This window comes from Pithys albifrons, chromosome 1 (assembly GCF_047495875.1).
Source record: "Pithys albifrons albifrons isolate INPA30051 chromosome 1, PitAlb_v1, whole genome shotgun sequence".
NCBI lineage: Eukaryota > Metazoa > Chordata > Aves > Passeriformes > Thamnophilidae > Pithys > Pithys albifrons.
In genome coordinates this window covers 10016257-10036472 of record NC_092458.1, presented here as the reverse complement: position 1 = coordinate 10036472, position 20216 = coordinate 10016257, and the positions used below count along the sequence as shown (strand labels likewise).

General features: G+C 37.7%; 1 protein-coding gene across 1 annotated transcript; it reads right to left on the bottom strand.

Moving 5' to 3' along the window:
* Window positions 1-5211: 5211 nt before the first annotated feature.
* Window positions 5212-19274, bottom strand: FANCB (FA complementation group B). Its single transcript, XM_071558758.1, has 8 exons — window positions 18240-19274; window positions 17127-17279; window positions 16526-16618; window positions 12721-12849; window positions 11679-11842; window positions 9130-9584; window positions 8080-8317; window positions 5212-5876 (listed from the first exon to the last, which is right to left on the bottom strand). Exons 1-8 carry the CDS (start codon window positions 19170-19172, stop codon window positions 5456-5458), a joined length of 2586 nt encoding a protein of 861 aa, XP_071414859.1. The 5' UTR covers window positions 19173-19274; the 3' UTR covers window positions 5212-5455.
* Window positions 19275-20216: the final 942 nt, after the last annotated feature.

Sequence of the window (20216 nt, the reverse complement as noted above, 5' to 3'; positions counted from 1 at the left end):
CCAATAAGTAGAATTAAAAATGAGTTTTAATTGCAAAAATCCTATGAAACAAACCACCCAACAAATTTGTACAGCTTATCATCATGAACAGTCATGAGTGGTGGGGGTGGGGGGAGAGAAGAAATTTTTTTTTTCTGTGTGCACAATTACTTGCTTGAGTGCTCCAGGCACTTGAAAGCTCCATCCAGGTGCACTTTGCATCAGGGACATGACTTTTATCTGTAGATTCTGTGATTTGGCAGTTACATCCCTTGGAAAAGAAAATCTACGTGTTTTGTACAGGACAAAGCAAGGCAAAGTTAATGTTTTGCAGTAGAAGTGATTGTGGTTTTGGTTTTCAGTTTGATCACTGGGGCAAGAGGGAGTGGGAAGCATGAAAATCCACAGCTGGTAGAGCCTGTACAGAGGGAACAGTACAGACTACAGAAAGAGAAGAGTCCCACCAACCATGCATTTTGGAAGTTTTTGGCAGCTTCTGCTTTTTCCCTCATGCTTGAGAACATTTCAAAGGCAGGATTACAAAAGAAGACATCACATGTTTAGTTCGAACCTGTAACTGGGGCTCCCAGGAGAGGAAAGAGGACAGACACAGAAGCAGCACATGTTGTTCTGAAGGACTCACTTCAAAGCATTTACCTTTATACCTCTCTGTGCAGGTAAGGATCACAGCCCCACAGATGATCCACCGCCTCTCCATTTAGACAATAAGGAGAAGGATTAGTTAACCTAAGACTGCTTTACCAACCTGTGCCTCTGACCTAAATACCACAGTTAAGCAACAGGGTTTTGTGAATGTAGGACTTCAGGCAGGAACTGGACTGGTACGAACCTGGCAAATGACAGCCTTTGCTTTATAAACATGCAGCTCCCATCTTGCACATGTGAATTTCTCAATACATCCAAGGTTGTCACATACCAGAAACCCAAGGTCCCAGGAAAGACCAAAGCAGTATCACCTCCTTAAAGCCATAATTATTGTGACTAAACACCAGCATTAAACCTCCTACTCTTTTGCTTTTCACCTGGGAAGATTTCCTTGGCCAGAAGCCCCTACTACATACTGAACAAGTTGTTCACCTTGTTCTTATCCAGTGGCATGCCTAGAGTGCAGAGAGGAAAATACTGAAAAAAAAACCACGCAACCAACCTCCAAAGTAAACTAGAGTAGGCAACAAAATGCTCAAATCCCTGCCTTTACATCTATTTGAGAATTTAAATCCTTCCACTGACAATTTCTTTCCACAATTTAAAACTTCATCTCTCCCAGGGAAGTAGAGAAGGGAGGATAAGAAGACTACCATTATTTGTATACTCTTTTTGCTGAGCCTATCATCTTAGTTAATAGCCTCTAATGAATAATTCACTCAGGGATACACATGCTAGCATTATTAGTCAGCAGAGTCAGCATGATTCAGAAGACAGAAGTCATATGACTGTCACAGTTCCCAAATTGTCAAAAGCTGTGGGAAAACAAAAATTAGTAGCTGAGAGAGAAGGCTTAACTCTCAGTACTGCAAACAACTCAGCAGTCTGTGGCTGATTTGAACTGTATGCAAATACAAACTTAAACAGGAAATATTACTATCCAGCAGAAACAACCCTAGAGCAGACAGGTTTCTCTTGCCTGAGAGGCCTTAGAGTGACAGAGAAAAATCACAATAAATTAATCTATTATACCAACTTGGCTGGAAAAACAGAGTTCTTTGACACGCAGTCCCTTTTTTTAGGGTCTTAAATCATGCTGACTTTAGAAGTGCCAAGACAGATATGAGAGTGCATCTAGGCATGACAGCTCACGCTTCCTATGCCAGACTTCCCCTTTGCATCTCAGTCTTTTGAAACGGGAGACAACAGTCACTGAAAGGTTAATGTTTGCACAGAGATCACTGCCCTAGCCAGAGGACTGGAACCATTCCTATAGATACCTGTCACAAGCCACTGACATCTGCTGGTTTCCAGAAATCAGAACTGGTTTTTTGACCCCTTGGGGTCAAGACAAATTGATTCTGGGCATAGTTTTACTGCCTTATCAAAGGCCCCTTTTTGTCAGTTGTGGCAGGGTTCCACAGCTCTGGAAGGAGGAATGTTTACCAGCAAGAAGCAGGCTGAGAAGATTATTACATGCTGGGAAGAAGCATGTGAAAGTCTCCCAGGACGGGTAAGCTCTGGAGACCAGTTGTTCTGTTAAATCCACCAGAACTGATAGATTCAGAACACCAGGAGCCTGCTGGCTGTGTACAAAACCACTACCCAGATTAGTATCAACTATGGTTTGCATTAACTTGGATCATCTACAAGCATGTAGTGGTTGCTAGTGCAAACAAAAAACCATACAGGATTACACATACACACCTGATGAAGCAAAAGGCTCTTCAAAGGAGTTTCTAAACTACCTACCTCAAGAGTCAGAGGTCCCAGGGGTAGGAGGTGGCCTCCCAGTTTTTACTCCTACAGAGTAATGATGAGTGTGGGAGTGAAATCTGTTGTGTAAATAGTTACCTGTAATTAGTAACAGCTTTAGGAACAATGAACCTTCTATTCCTTGCAATCTTTATGTCTTCCAACTTGATCTGCTATCATGGAAAGGGAAATTTACAGAAACAAACATCCAGCTACTTTATCAGTTATTTCTTGGCAACACTAATCCACTGTACCTGGGACTGCTGCTGTCCCTATTTTCATTTGTCAAATGACTTACTCAAAAAGAGTATTTGAAGAACTTGAAGAACTCACTTTATGCAAGATCTCACTTCCAAGACTTTCTTGGAAGTCAGAAAATGGGACTCCAAATGTTCATGATAGAAACACAGCCAAACTAACAAGATTTTCTAGCCTGTGCAATGCGGCTTCTTCATTTGAACACCAGCATGTGCAAAGATTAATCATCATGATAGACTCAATAAATAGAAGGTTAACACCTTTAGTTCCTTTTACTTCTGAAAGGCAAGTTTAGGAGAGGAAATACCTCTAAACCAAATTCCTCCTGCTGCTACTTGAAGATAAGATTCTATGGAGCCTGAACCTTTGTCCATGCCCACTCCATTTTTCCATTATTCCTGGCAAAACCCCACACATACTGGCATAAACCTTTCAAGTAATTACAGGAGACCTTTAGATTTTGGCTCATAAAAATCTCTCCCATCCATATGCAGTACACCTACCCATTGCATCACTACCACTGAAAGTTGTGACATGTCATTATTAGTTACTTGGAGAACTAATTCCAGGAATCTTACAGGTGTTAGGAAAGCTTTTAATGATCTCATCTGATGATATGCAAACTAAGCATTCATGCCTCAGGAAAGACTCTTTAGTAGGAACATGTTGTTGTATGTGTTACTATTCTACTCTTAATAATTTCACTTCTACCCTTCTGTGATTTCACTTTTTGCATCTTTAAGTAACAACTCCATGGAATTAGAAACTGGCAACTTTTGTGCCTGTCAGCTTCTTTTCATTTGTCCCACTTTACCAGTTCCATACAGAGATGTGTGGAAGTTTCTCTTTCAAGACAGACAGACAAATATGATGGTTAGTTACAACATGAGAGCAGGCTGCTACAGTAGTGCTAATAAAAATCATCTGCTGAACTGTTTACACTACTTTGCATAAACTCCTTCAAGTGCCCTGAGCTAAACAGCAGCTTTGTAGCTCTGAAGGTTTCCGCTTAGGTGGCTTAGCAAGGTCTTGCTCTTTGCTGCAAGCAACAGGATTGCACTTTTAAGATTTTTCACTTCATTTAAGTGTTTATAATCAGGAACTTCTGGAAATTCCAGTGAGAAGTGAGTGCCAAGCCCTGACAGTGAGCTCTTAAGCTTTGACTATTGCCTGAACAGAAGTCTGGTTTAGCAAAGAAAGTTGGGTTTTTTTTAACAATTCTGAATTTCAAACATCCATGACAATTTTTTAAGAAATTCTTGGTATCTTAATGGAAAATTTCCCTTCTATATAGCTAAAAAGGAGTCATTTAATAATTTCAGTATCTCAAATGTAAAGCTACATCACTAAACTGCGTTGAACTTAAAAAGCATAATGTTCTCTCATTTACTTGTTTTCTAGCTAGTATTTTGCATTTAATGGGCATTGGTTTACTCCTGTTGCCAATGAGAAGATGCCTTGGATTGAAAAACCTCACCATTTAACGCTTCTGGAAGACATACATATAAGAAGTTGAACTTTGCTGAAAAAAAAGGCACAAAATTATTCTGAAACATCAGTATTCCTTTGAGTCAATAAATGTCTTCCATTTTTACTGCCAAACTTATTGTCAGAGAAAGTGAGTGTTCGATATATTAACTATTAAAACTCTGTTTACAGGGAAAATGAAAAGCAAAATTTTGACAACTTCAGAAAAATGGTGACAAACATTAGCAATGCTTTACTTACATAAAGCTGAGATAAAAGGAAGCAAATTTCTGTGATTTGGGATTTTCTAATCTTTTTGCCCCTCATGAAGCTGTAAAATGGTGGCAAAAATTGACTAAAAATTTTCTACCTCAGCAAGTACTACAGGCAGGTCTCTTCCTGGACACATAGGCAATATCTTGTTCAAACCAGAGGGGAGGAATAACAGGCAAAGTTCCACATTATTATTTGAACTACTTAAGACAGGCCAAAACCACTGAGCAGCCAGGATCAGCAGACAATCATTTGACTCCAGGATTAAGCAAACTCATCTTCTGACATTGAAGGTAGGTCAATGTCCAAGGAAGGACAGTTTCCTCTAGGATTTACCAATGAGATTAGCCCTACCACTAAATTCTGTGTAGAACGGAACTGTCAAACCTGAATTGATTTTATTATGGGGTGAATCTTCATGAGTTCTTGAAATTTGGTAAGAAGCCTAATCTGGTTCTCCAGTTCCATTAAACACTCCATAATCTCTCAGATCTAAGTGCAAGAAGACAGGGCTGATAGGTACAATCAGAGTTTTCTTCCTCAGATGGTATCACTAGAAGTTATTTTAAAGGGTTCATATATCATGAAGATAAACTGCTTCTTCTTTCAATTTGAATGTCAAACTCCACACTCAAAATTATGAATTAAAATTGGTGCATAACTTAGATCCTTTCTATACCTGTCTTGAGATTTCTAAAAAAGCTTAAATTTTACCTGTGTAAACAGCCATCTTTCAAGTTTAATAGAACTATTTTAAAGAGTACATGCTTTTTTTAATAAAATGGTTCATTTATAGTTCAAGAATTATGAGTAGGATTTATTCAAAAATACCCTAAAAATATATTTTCAAAATCTGTAACAAAATAATGGCTCGTCAGGATTTAACACTAAATTCTTTCTATACCAGCTTTCACTCATCAATCAAAATACCAGTATTTGTCTGGAGAAATAAATGAGCTTTAAAATACAAAGCAATATAAGTACCCATGAAATTATAAATATTATTTAATAGTATAATTTTAATATTTTTTAAAAAAATAAATTTAGTCAATAGTTTCTAGGACTTGCTCAGTCTCCACACAATCATATCTGAAGTGAGCTGAGCTTCTGCTATTTTCAAAGCAATTTTCTGGTACAGGGCACCATTCATTGTTTGATTCATACTCAGCACACTCTGTTCCCGCTCATTCTGAAACTTCTTCCTGAATTGCTGAACTCCTTCCACAGTGTCCAGTAAAGAACCCAGAGGAGCATTATCAATTTTCTTGCTAGCCTCATTGCCCCACATCAAAGTGTTTTCAGCTTTACTTTCTTTTGAGAAGAAAGAACATTTCGAGGTGAGCATTTCTTTCTCCAAAGCCAGTGCTAACTGTTCAGTAAGCACAGCTTTCCTTCCAGATCTCAGAAGTTTTACATTGCAGCTTGGTGGGAGAACTCTAGTAAGGCTATGAAGGCACTGGAACAAGACAGTCAGATTTCTGTAAAAGAAAAAGATGATGACTAGTATTAGTATTGTTATTACTATTATTCCTAATTTAGATCTTTAAAATTCTACAGTGGAAAATAAAACAAAGCTACATGGAAACAAAAATGGAAACATATGCCGATTATGGCTGTAAGTATAGCAAGCAAGGGCTTGCCAATGGCATGCACACTGGCCACTGCATGTCCAAAGAACAGACCCTAAGCCAACCTCAGCAACATAAATACTTTATGCTAAAATACCTGTCTGTTACAGGTGCGTCACTTCTTTCTTTAAGCAGCAAGTCATTGAAAGTGAAGGGCATGTGCAATAGCACAAAGAAAATATTTTGTTTTCTGGTGTACATTTAGAGGCAGAAAAATAAAAGTATTTTTATACATTGTCACTATCCGTAGGTAAGCACACGCCTGTTATGTGGCCTACAGCTTGTCTTTTTAAACAGAAGGTGTTGCCGCCCACTTACTCCGGTGGGTCCAGAAGAACCACGTGACATCGGACTCAGAGGTCAAACAACAACAAGCCCAGCAATCTCACCCAGAAGAAGCTTTGGACTTTATAAGTACATGTTTCTAACCTTAGCCTATGGAGTCAGATGTGCTGTGCCCGGGGCGGGGTTATTTCAGGTTATAAATGTTGTCTAATTTGAATAAAGTTGGGATTTGCCTGAACACCACATTGGTGTGTGCGGTCTCCTTTGGACCCGTCCGCAATAAGAGGGTGAAAGTTGCACTTAAAAATCAGACACTCAAAATTATTAAGAAAGAAAAATAAAACCACCGGTAATCATCAGGAAACCTACTCTCCTGGACAGCAGTGTAGCATACATGGCACAGTGATGTATCCTCACTCTAAGAGGAATGCAGAGTTTGTCAAAGTCTTATTTCCAGTGTTTGCCGTGATAAACAAAGCAAGAAAACCTCAACACAAAAAACCCCAAAAGCACCCTGAAGTAGCCAGTTTTCTCACACAAGTCAGAAAGGCATTTTCATTGAAGTACTTCTATTTCAGATTAATTATCTTAACATTCCACTGCTTGTAACATACAGCTTATTTTGCTTCTGAAAGGCTGTAAAAAAAAGAACAGTCTGTAGCTTCCACCCATCACAGAAATATCCTAGCTGGAGAAAAGATCAATCCAAAGACAGGAAAAAAAGTTACAGAAAATACAATCATGGTTACAACATAAACATATGGCTATTTAACTACGAAAGCAAAAAGGGATCAAAAGCAAATAGTATTAAGTAAATTAACTTTTGAAAAGGAACCAAAAGTCTTGAGACTAAAATTTTACTGAATTAATTCTTAAACATTTCAGCCCTTCCTCTTACATAAAGAAAATCAATTCCTAATTTGAGTGAAAGATTGAACATCACTATAAAATACAGACTCCTCAAAGTTATACCTTTTTTTAGGTTGAACTCTTTAGGACAGCAACATTTGTCAATATTTGATAAGTACTTTTTACGTCAAAAGCCTTATCCAGTTGAATCATAAATTATGCCAGTATTACTAACTTGCTTAGCCTGCTTTAGAAAATATTAAAAACATCTCTCCAAGAATCTACATAAGAAAGGAAATTATCGAGACACTTCAGATTATTTCCTTTTCAGAATCATGGGAGATAGGAAATAAATATAGCAGACACATGTACAAAATGAGATTAAATTTATATCGCAGAACTAAAATTAAAAATGACCTAACAATAAATTTAAATTTAGTATAACTTGAGGTTTGTGATTTTTTTTTGTTTTTTTTTAATATCCCCTTAAGGATTTTTTTAATCAACATATGTTGAAGAAAAAAACCCATACATTATATATAATGGTTTGACCCATGGCTTCCTCAGTAACCATTGTATCTAAGGAAGTTACAAGTAAAAAAAGTAAAAAAAAAAAAAGTTGAGAATTATGATAGAGTAAAATGAAGAGAAGAAATAGTACCAAGCAGATACTAGTGGAGATTACATTTATTTGCAAATCAATGTTCTAACCTAGATAAAATTAAACAATACAGTTCAGGTTCTGCCACAGTTCTGATCTGAAAATAATTCTGTTATTGCTGATTGTTATCATATCACCATACTGGAAGCCTATTGGTTATGATTTTGGCTGCTCTTTATGGTACCAGTAGGAAACACTGTAAAGATAAAAAAGCATGTATGGAATGATGAATATATGCTATGCTTTGGGTGAATTTACCTGCAAAATATTGTTAGAACTCCTTCAAATGGATTTTTCAGGCTCCAGTTAAAAATTGTACCGCACACATTTCCTGCTTTATGACAGAATATGTTATCATGGCATTCCTTAAATGGTGTGCATTCCATTTCTCCCAGTAACCATGAATTTACTGGAGTCAATGTGCAGTCAGAAGATGTAATCTGAAAGGAGAATCTGGCAGATGCTGCAAGGACAGCAAGTATATCTTCCATGGCACCTGCAAGAAGATACAATAAAAAGATATTGGACCTAAATATTTTGATTATGCTGCATGCTTAGAGTTTTGGCTTGTACTCCCAGGTTTTCATGAAGCATTTGCACCTGCATTCAGGCATTCTTCTGGAATTTTCTTCTCACCTAAATTCTTATACCTACTTCTGTCAAGCGAAACAGTTGATTAAGGGAGCACCACCAATATAAAGAAAGCTTGTAAGATAAACATCACCTTGCCAAAAGAAGGTTACTAAAAGCCTCCTGGGATAGTAAGATGACATGTTTGCTTTAGCAATGATACACCATTAAAAGAAAAATTAAAATTCATTGCAAGCAAACAAAAGGATATCTCACTACATGAGCAAGAGCTCAGTTAAAAATCAATTAAAACAGGAATATTAACAGAAAGGAAAATAACAGGCCATAAAAGACATGTAGATGAGGGAAAGTTTCAAATACTTTGGTATTATTTAAGAAGTAATACTATGTCAGAAAAAAATGGTATATACCTAATTACAGTATCTCATTTATAGAAAAAAACATAGGCTTCAGTATTCTGTACTCAGACACCTTAAAAATTATCCTTTCCAAATACCCTTCAGCACTGATGCTAGCACAAAACCCTACAGCAACTCCATTTTGAAAAATGTTCCATCTCGTATCTCACCCAGCTTTTAAATCCCAAAAGGCCTATGCAGTTTGTGTTCAAAGAGACAGATGGGATTACCCCTTGTAAACATTGCTCGGCATTACCTACAATAGACAGAAGAATCAAATATATATATTTATGGATCCAAAGTACATAAATCTATTTACCTGTACAGTAACTACTATCCCTTAACATCTTTACTGAAAATCTTTCATTTGAAATATCTTCCAGACTTAACAAAATTTTCCCACAGAGTACAGTAATTGTTTCGCTCTCCTGCAAACCATCATTCCCATGTTTTTGCTTCTTCGCATGTAGAAGAACTACACAGCAGACACGATGAAATGCCAATAAAGGTGAAAGGCTGGTAACAGCAATGACTGTCTTTGCTCCATCCACCTGAACCCCTGCAGGTCTCTTAGGAAAGTCTCCTTTCAGATCATTCTGGCTGTGTAAGTCCAATTTCATCTTTTTTGGAGGCGGCTCAATTTGACATGAAGAGACAGCCAATGCTGAGAAGTCCTTGTTCAGCTTAATGATTTTACTTTGACACTTGATAATTGGAGAAATCGAAGGGAAGTCTTGATCCATCACTAAAGATAAGCTGACATCATTCAGTGACCTGTGAAAATCCATACAATATGACTGCACTCTGAGTTCGTATTTTTGCTGTCTGACATATAAGGGCAACTCTGCAGATATATATAGATATTTAAGACTACAACAAATTCCATTATAATTCCAGGCTAAGTCACAGATTGTGCAAGGAGTGTAAGTCCTTTACTTGACTATTTCATCTAAACTTAGTATAAAGGTTTTCAAAATGTGAACTGAATTTTCTAAGAGCTCTTAGGAGTTCAATGCCTCATTTCAACTGAAAGAATTTTTATGTTTAATTCAGCCAGAAAAAGTTGAAAATTCTACATAACCTGTGCAGATACTCTATGACATTTGTAAATTATTTTTAAAGATTTAACTTTAGTTTTAATAAAAAATTGCAGAAAGTATCAATTCTGCCCTTTTGAGGGCTAAAAGCTCTTCTAATGCTCTATTTTTATAGATATTAGAACGAAATTGAATGTAGAGTAAAATAAAACGTTTAAGATACCATTACCTTAAACATGCAGCAATTTCCTGAAATGTATGAAGTACTTTATTTATTCAACACAAGGTTCTTTCAATGAAATTCAAATATTACTGTTTCAAATCCTCTCTCAATGAATACATTATTCTGTCCATCAACTCAATCTCAAGATGTCACTGACATCTGAAAGTCTCATGAATCTCTAATTTTCTTTAAGGAGAAGTATCACCACCTCATAATGCAATCTGAGATATCACTGCAATCTTGCATTAGGTGGGAAGCAAAAAATGATCAGTAAAGAATTTCAGTGTTGGGAATGGAGAGGAAGCAAGCCCTTTTTCCCAAAAACACAGGTTGTTGTACACAGTACTGAACCAGAGTCCAGAAGACCCCGGTGCCACTGCGAACCTGCTGGGTAACTTTTGACATAAGACTCCTCCACAGATGTTTTCTCAGCTGTAAAAATGGGGGAGAGGGTTGGATTGCTGCTGGTTTTTAAAATCTCCTGAGGATCTCTGAAGTTATACAGGAATGAAGCATTTAATTTTCAAAACCAAAGTCGTCATCATCATCAAAGCTAAAAGAACAAATACTGGAAAGGCAAAAACAATCTCTTGCCTCAGTGGCTCTTAACAGGGGCTGTCAAGAGGATGAGGTCAACTTTACAAGAAAGTTACAGCAATCTGGCAGTTGAGAGAGAATATACCCACAGCTCCAGCAGAATGGCCAGAGGGTGTAACAGGTCAGCTCCCTCACAACCACTTGAATGATTTTCAGTGGCATCAGTAGTCTTTGAGCTTGCCCTAACAGAATCTCAGCTACACGGCTTGTGGGAACATGGGTCAAAAGGTAAGTTCTGACTCCACCGAAGTTTACATTACACAGTCCACATCATAACTCTGTGTTTCATGTAATTTTGCTTTTTCAACCCATGTTGGAAACGAGTTCCCTCTCTGTAAGGGGAAATTACATAAGTAGTATTTACAACTAGAACTGAGTAATTAAAATAAACAGAAAAAACAAATTATTGTAACTATAACAATATGAACAAACAATACTTAAACCTTCAAAATAATTTGTATGGCTGATCATTTTACACAATGTACACAACACATAAGCTTTGCAAATACTTTGATTGGATCGTTGACTAGAATAGTTCAATTCAAAAGCTAAGTATTTTAAGTTGATATGAGAACTTTATATGTTTTCTTTTGTGCTTCTTCAAGTAAATCACTGTTTAGGAATGGCAAGCTGTTAACAGTAAAACATCAGGAACTCTATACTTAAGACAGAGCTTTATTTACAACACATACTGATGTCATTATAGCTATGTCAACACGGACTGTAAAGAATCATAATTTTTGTCAAAAGAAGACAAAACTTTTGTAAAAAATCTCCACTGATTACACTTAAACAACTGATTTCTGACTATGCAATGTGGGGTTTTTGCACAGTGCTAGGGAGAGACAAGCAGCAGCAACAATACTGGCTAAGCCACACACTTTATACAGATGTTCAAAATACCAAAGTTCAAAGCTTAAAAATCCACTCTGCACTACTGCAGAGCTTAACCTGCACATTAATGTCCTATAAAACTTCCAATGAAATTATGAGATAAATTTATATACTTACAAGTAAAACGAGTCTGTAAGGTTTACTCCAACTACCAAGCTGTCACTCACAACACGCTGCCACAACTCCGTGAAGTGCTCTGGGACTTCGGACGCCAATGATGTCTCTTTACTAAGAGAATGAGGAGGATTTTCTGCATCATCCCAGAGAGAGACAAGACCTTCCTTACAGAAAAATGTTTTCTTTTAGATAAATTACGTAGGCATAGTGGTTCTTTTTATACTGTATTATTTCCTGTTTTATCACAAATGATTGCTGGAAGAGCTCTTTAGATACATAAAATGAAATATATAAACTAGTTTATTCTCAAAAATAGATTCAAAAGATAAGATTGCATTTTCTTAAAACACATGATATCATGTAAAGTAAAACTCGTCCTCCCCTTGGGAGCACCACAAGTCTAAATCTTTACCTGTCATACACTTAATTGTCCAAGAAGATTTAAGGTGCTACAATTTATTCTGTATTACTGCAATTCCTCAACATTTTGTTGTCCAAACCTGGCTAACTTGAAGGGGCTGCAACTGTAACTGAAAGGGAGCTCAACTCCATTTCAATTAAATTAGTAGGCTTCTTTGGAGTAACATATTAAGATAACATTTTCCCAAGCTCCATCACCTTCTCAGCCCACAGTTCACTCTGTCCCTATTATAAAATCGACTTTGCTCACACACATCTATGACAGCTCACTTTTTGTAACATGTTATATCACCGACAGATATTCAGTATCTAGGCAACTGTGCCAATTAGGACTGCACACTCCCCTACTGTTTCTCGCTAACTCTGTTAGAGGTTACTCCTCCATACAACTCAGTTGTCAGCAGGAACTGTGCACATCAACTTCAAGAAAACACAAAAGACAACTAAGTTTACTCTTAACTACATGCATTGGCAAGTTAAGATAATGAACCAAACTGAAAAAGCAGAGTAATGAGTTTTGATAGTGGCAACCCCTAATGGTGAAAGTAACAAGTGGTTAAGTGCAGCACCCTTTACAAATGGCTCAGAATTCAGAAGTGACTGTACCATCTTCTGCATTTACCTCCTTTGCCTTTGGTAGAATATGGGTTCTTCCTTCAACAAGATTTATTAATGCTCTACAAGATTCAAGAATAACCTTCTTTTTGAGTTTTAAATGCTGCTGTAGCTCTCGAACGGAGCTGAAACCAGCCTGTAAAAGATGGAAATAATCATTGGACTTATGCTTAGATCTACTGCAAATAAGAAAGGATACTGAAGATATCAAAATATCTTTTCAGCTTTCCATTTTTATGTAAGTATCAAGAGTCAAGATCCTGGCATTTCTCAAGTAATGTTTCTAAAAAAATGTCAATGTCAGGCTACTCTGTTGCCAAAACCAGTATCTCAGAATCTTGGTCTCAATATTAAACCTAGAGTTTAAGATAAATATTAAGGCAAACTTTATTAAATTATGTAGATATTCAGATCTTTCCTTATTAATCCTGCTTCACTTTTTCACTGATAGCAGTTTCATTTTCTTCTCAAGATTTGTATTGATTATTTGCCAAGTAAGTATATTGAAGAGTTGATAGATTTACAAACAGACATACATCTTGGCCGTATCTCAGTTAAAAAAAACACAGCCCCCCCCGTTTGGCTCTTTCCAAAAACTCAAAAAACAAAGAAAGAATCTTGGCAGCACCAGCTTCTCAGGTTTTAAGAAAACTCCTCAGAGGTATTATCTGGAAAGCAAGATCCTGAGAAGTTTAATCCTGTCAAGGAGAGAACAAACTCACCACTGGAATGCAAACCAAACTTCCCTCTTCCCCCTCCCTTCAGAAAAATACCCAAGACCCCCAAACAGGATGACACTTGACACCATTATAAGCCTGAATTAAAAAAGCAATTCCTGTAACCAAAGTGATGTCCTCTGCTCAAGCTGCAATGGCAAAGGGCATTTAGAGCAAGTAGAACTCAACATGAAAAGTTCTGTAAAATATTTATTATCTATTCCACCACGCATCCAAGTACCAGATTCCAAGAAATAATCCAGTGACAGACTAGAGTCAGGAGAAGAAAATGAAGAGTTAAGAACAAAGATAAGTCTACGGTAACTTCCTAATTGAGGTCACCAGAATACTAAACCATCATTTACTCCCACTGGAGCAAACTCATGAATAAACACCTAAGAAACAGAAAGCAAACAGTGAAGCACAGTCTTGAAAGCAGTCAAAATGGCCAAAAATTCAGTGCTGTATGCTTGCTGACCAATCTGACTTTTGGAAGCCTTTTTTCCTCATAAAACAACAGAAGAAAGAGGCCTGCAATTTACCACATGGCAAACCCAAGACCAAGTAGTGCCCGCCATAAACTCCCTCTCCCTCAAAGGGACAGGCACATCCTTTCTGCTGTTTGCCAAGAGGTCCTGCACAACAAGCGTCAGAAGTTCCAAGCTTTGCCCTGGGAAACTAAGAAAATATAGCTAGATCACCTTACAACAGAAAATAAACAGAAAAAAACAGGCAGTTCAGAGCCAAACGTAACAGAGCTATGGTAAATCCAGCTTTATAATCCTTACAAAACTGTTAAGTATTTGGGGAGGCAAACAGACCAGTGGGTATAAAGACACTTCTGACTTTCGGTATTTCTGCCAAAACAACTAAACCCAAGAGAAATCTTGTAACCTCAGCTGTTTTAATGTTACTGCAATGCTCTGCTGAAGGATGTCATCTTCAGAAGATGCTAAAACACACATTAAAGAAAAAGAAAACTTCATAGAAGAAAAGGCTGGATTCAGGCCCAAAAGACTGTACACAACATAAACAGAGAACAGTTAGAAAATGCACAAACTGATCTGTTTTTCAATTTCACTCCCTGCAAAATGCAATAATGTAATTACTGTGTATGAAGTTAAGTGCAAGCTACTTATACAACTGTCCATAATTCAGTCCTGCCAAAGTTCTCACACAGCTAGAAAACAGCTGTGCAGACATGAAACAAGGGTCAAGCAAAAGAGGATGAAAAAGGGCTGCATCTATTTCATTCTGCTCTAAAAGGCAAGATTCCACACAGGCTATCAAAACATGATTTGATTGCAGATTTCTAGAATACCTGAATTTTGATGATAAATAGCAGGAGGCACCACTCCAAGAATAAAAAACCTTTGGAAATTCCCAAGCCATGCAGAGCCCATGCACTATTGCTTCAAAACAATCATACTTGAAATTCAGTTATACATCAGATTATAAAAAACAGCAAGAGTCCTTAATTGTTCAGCAAATACAATATAGAACAATAGAGATCTCAACAAGAAAGAAACAGTAAGGTTAAAACGAAATATTTGCACCTACTTCCAAATTCATCAGCTTGACAATTTCAAAGATTTACAGTATTAAAACACAGGAAGATTTCCAACTTGCTTACAGTGCTTGTGCTAGCATGTGGCTTTGAAAATCAGAGATTAAAAAGATATAAAATTACTGAAATAAATGAGGTCTTCTGAAGGATTCCATGTCTATAAAAACAACTTTATCAGCACATGATACATGAAATCTCCAGCCAGTGGCTTGTTTCCAGCAGAACCAGTAGGAAGTGCAAATCAGATTATTCGTTTGATCCTAATACAGATTCAAAGAGCTGTACAGCTAGAAGCCAGTTGGTATATTAAAAGAACAAAGTTATGGAACATAGAACATATACCTGTCAATGGCAGGGTGAACAAACTACATTGAAACAGTGGAAGGAGCAACAAATGAGAGAAAAGTTAATTTCTGTTTTGTAGAAGAGGAAAGTAATATAATGAGTAGGGAAAGAACGCAGCAGCAAAATCAGTTTTAAAATATATGAATATCAAAAAAATTCAGAAAATGAAAAAAATACATTTAGATGGAAGCTTGCACTTATAGAATCATAGAATCGATTGGGTTGGAAAAGACCTCCAAGATCATCAAATCCAACCCTTGGTCCAACTCTAGTCCATTTACCAGATCATGGCACTCAGCGCCATGTCCAATCTGCGTTTAAAAATCTCTAGGGATGGTGAATCCACCACCTCTCTGGGCAGCCCATTCCAATGTCTGACGTTAAAGCCAATAGGCCTCTAATGTGCAAAGTGAAGAACTGCAAAAATACAGGCTTGGATGGGACCTCAAGAGCCCCTCAAAATTAATCCAGCTCCTATTTTCTTGTGCTATCCAAGAAGGAAAAAAAATATTATGTCTACTGTTCACAAAACAACATCTTTATCTTTTGGAAGATATACAGTCTCTCTTTAAACATCTTGGTTTAGAACTAGAAAAGTCTTTTTTAGTCTTTTCCTAATATGCCCTCTATTTATTTATTTATTAACTGGCAAACTGTTGCCAGTTAATTTGCTTCTTTTTTAAAGGCTGGAAATAAAACTGCCACAATAGCCCACTTAGTTTTCACTAATTCTCAAATGCCAGGAATAATTACCTCATATCTTGTCCTTAAAGCACTCTTAGCAAACTGAAAATAGCCTTATATCTCAATGTGAGATCTGACCCAATCTGACCTTTTTTATGAACAATCTTTCTATTTTGTCAACTATTTTGTATTTGGTCTAGGCCAATGCATGCACTGCAAAAGCACATCTTGGAAAGCCTGCTGGGAGTTCACCAAAAGGATGAAACATAGAAAGGCAGGTAGAAAGTTAAGCAGCAAGGCAGTGATATATTCCCATGGATTACTTGGGCTCTAGCACGTTTCCCCAGCTTGTTTTTATAAATGATGCTAATTAAAAGAAGGATATGTTGTCTTTTTCCCCAAAGTACTTCTCCAATAAAAACATTATCCTCACTCTACAGAAAATGCAATGATACAGAACAGTGCTTTATAGAAAATATGAAGGCAGAACTCTTGAGTACCTGCAACCTTGTTTCAAGGGCTTGAATAGTAAGTAAACCATTTTCTTGCAACCCTTCTGCAGCAGGAACATCATGTTTATAATTAATACCACTCTGAAAAAAAACAAAACCAAAACCCTGAATGAATTACAAAGCTGAAAGTCAGGTACAGCTATTACATAGCATTATAAAATTCTGGGGGGAAATGCAGAAAACCAGCAGAATCACAGTATACCTTTTAAAAGACAAATCTTATCTTCTTATAGCAATTAGAATTTGATAATACATATTGGAAAGACACAACTATGGGAAGATAATTAACAAGCACTATGGCCTTAATTAAGATCCCTTAGCCAAACAGTAGCATTGTAGCAAAACTGTTACACATGTGAAGCATTTTCAACTGCATTAATTCACCAAAAGAATGTTGTTCCTGTTAAGGAAATAGAATAATTTCTTCAGATAACTTATGATTACAGCAGGGAATATTGTATTCAAACTTCAGGGCATTTCACAGGACACATCCAATTTCACTTTGTACCAATACTTTAATGATTTTTTGAGGTTTTCTTGAATTAGTAAGCTATGACTGAGTAGCTGAGAAAAGACAAGCTCAACTTACTGCATAGTTGACCACTTCCAGGTCTGTTATTTTGAATGTACTTAACACCTCTGTATTGGAGTCATTCCTAAAAAGCAGTAACAGTTGCTCACTTCCAGATCCAATAAAATCATCCACCAGAACGGACTTCACTTTTTGCCATTTGGAAGCCACCTATAGTAGAAAGTTTTAAAATAGATTTATTTTTGTAAATCTTGTGTTTGAAATATCGTTTTGTTGAAGTTTGCTTTTTATAAAGAGGCAGCCCATTCAAGTGTGTGAATAGAGTACTTTTAGGAAGTTCCAAGCTCTCACTCTCACCCCATCATTTAGAGTCTATGTAACTGTGGGGAAAATTAGCCATTTCTCTGTAAAGATCACCTTCCAGAATACAGGTTGCAGACATGACAACTTTTCAGTGTACTGAACAAGCTGAATGCTGTAATATTTATTTAGAACCAGTAATACTTGCAGATCAGTTAAAGGCTTTATAACGTTGACAATGAGAAATATTTTTGCTTCATTAGACACTTAAATATGTTTAAAAGATGAAGACAAATTTGTGCAATGATGCTGACAACTAGATAGAATTTTTATTTCTTGAGTTAACGCAAGTCTTCTTGTCAGGTTACTACAAAACTCTAGCACTTGACTTTGTCTCTCCTAACTTCAGGAAAAAATAGCAAGGCCTCTTCTTGTCATTTTCACAAAACAACACTTTTTGTTACTAGGAAATGAGTCTATAAAAAGGTCTTAAATTTTAATGAGTAGTTTATCCTTTGCAACAACATCCATTTATTTTAACACAAATTATGTAGGCACACACATAAACTGTCTTAAAGCTTTCGAGTTCTCACACTATTGCAGTTTTCAAATAGCAACAGAAGCTTTGGCTCAGACTCGTAAGTGTATTTTTAGTAGATAGAATCCCAGCTTCATTTTCAGATATATAAGTAAGCAATGAAAGAAAACCAATCTCATAGTTTAGACTGGTTATTTTAACAGCAGCAGCAATAACACGAAAACAAGCTAAAGAACCTAAATACGCAGTTTTTCAGCTGCAGGAACTTCAAATAAGAAAACATAAACAAAAAAGAAAGTGGTAAAATGGAGCTGTTTAAAAGCCACCAGTACCTGTAAGCTGTCTCGTCTCTGTACAACGCAGCTATTTCCAGAGGCAAAAAACACAACAAATAGCAAATCATTGCTACGGGTTACAGCTGTTTTTACTGAACACGGTTTCTCAAAAGGAAGCTCACAAACACCTTTAGGGAGACCATTTTGGAACCAAATAAGCTGGTTCTTGTGGGTTACGGCAACAAGTGATATTCGGAGCTGTTTTTTCACTCTCTCATTCTTGCAGACATAGACAGAAGACACCACTCTGCTGTAAGCATGAGGCATGAAGCAGGTGCCAGTAAGCATTTTTTGTGTCTGAATTGCGTATCCAAAGAGCTCACTACCCCAGATGGCTCTGTCTGAAATGGAAAACTCATCTGTATCTTCACTCTCTTGCAGGCAAGCAGTTCTTATCCCTAAGATGACAGTGCCTTCACCTACAATTTCACCTGTCCACACAACAGAAGAAAGCTGCAAAGGAGCACTTTGAACCATGCAAGTGCTGGAAGAGATGTAGAACAGCTTGTTGGCGTGTCGCCACAGCACTGATGGGCCAGCAAACAACCTGATGTCTTCTCTCAGCTCATAATCCATTTTAAAATGAAAGGACTGCTCAAATTGATTTGAGCTGTGAAGCAACAATAAAAGGTATTTGATAGTATTCCGTTTTTTCTTTTTCACCAAAATGCAGGGTAGAATAATCCCCGTTCGGGAATCCGTTGTGCAGCTACAACAAATCATTTCAATTTTTGAGTGACTGGCACGCATGTTGAATGCTCCAGAAGACTTCTGAACAAACAACTTAGTCTCTCTGTTGAACACCATTCTTCTCACACATAAATTCATTGTTTTATCATCTGCTCCCTCCACATGTTTTGGTTTTGACAGCTGAAATACAAGGACTTCACCGTTGTAGGACAAGAATTGTTCTTGCTCACCCAGAAGCATCTTGATTTACCTTTATGTATATTCCTCTACAAGAAAACCATATGCGTTCCCATTTTTTGCCAGGATTATTTCTTTGTGGAAATTTTAACCAATCTAGATGTTTTTCACCTACAAAAGCAAATAAAAAAGAAAGAAGAATTGTTTTGGGACTAGCTGAACTGATCCTTTAGAATAAAAAAACCCTATGTATTATAAACCAACAACAAGGAAGAACTTGAGAATGAGGCCAGTACCTGTTTTAATCTCACAGAATGAAAATGCAGTTCAACAACTTTGTACTGACATTTAAGAAACAGAAACATTTATTTACTAAAGAATGAACTCTCTGGTTACCAACAGCACCACGGCCAAACCAAACCATACATTTGCTGTTTGTGACTGAATCGAAGGCGTCAGCGCCACAAACACACTGCACAGACTGGAAAGCAACGGTGTTTTGAACTTTCATATTGTAGAATCATAGAATCGATTGGGTTGGAAAAGACCTTCGAGATCATCAAGTTCAACCCTTGGTCCAACTCCAGTCCCTTTACCAGATCATGGCACTCAGTGCCATGTCCAATCTCAGTTTTAAAACCTCCCGGGATGGTGAATCCACCACCACTCTGGGCAGGCCATTCCAATGTCTGATTACTCTCTCTGAGAGCCCTGTCTCAGATGCAGTGCTAGTTAATAGTTATAATTAATTTCTTGTTAAAGTTCGAAGGCCACTCTAAGGAGGGTGCTCTCCGAAGAAGCGCGGTCCCTTTTGCGGCCAGGCAGGCTCCCTTCGCTCCTCCCTCCCCAAGGAAGGCCCCGAGCGACCCGCAGCGTCTCACCGAGTTCCACACAACTTTCGGGGGCCGCAGCGACACCGCTCACCCCGCCTGGGCCCCGCGAGCTGCGGAGAGAGAGCGCGCAAGAGAGGGGCAGTGACGAGGAGCTCTGTGCCGGCTGGGCCTCGCCCGGGGCCGCTCCGGGGACCTCCCGCGGCGTTTCCCGATCCCCGCGGCCGCTCCCGTGGCCTCCCGCGGCCCTTCCCGGCCCCCGGGGCCGCTCCCGGGG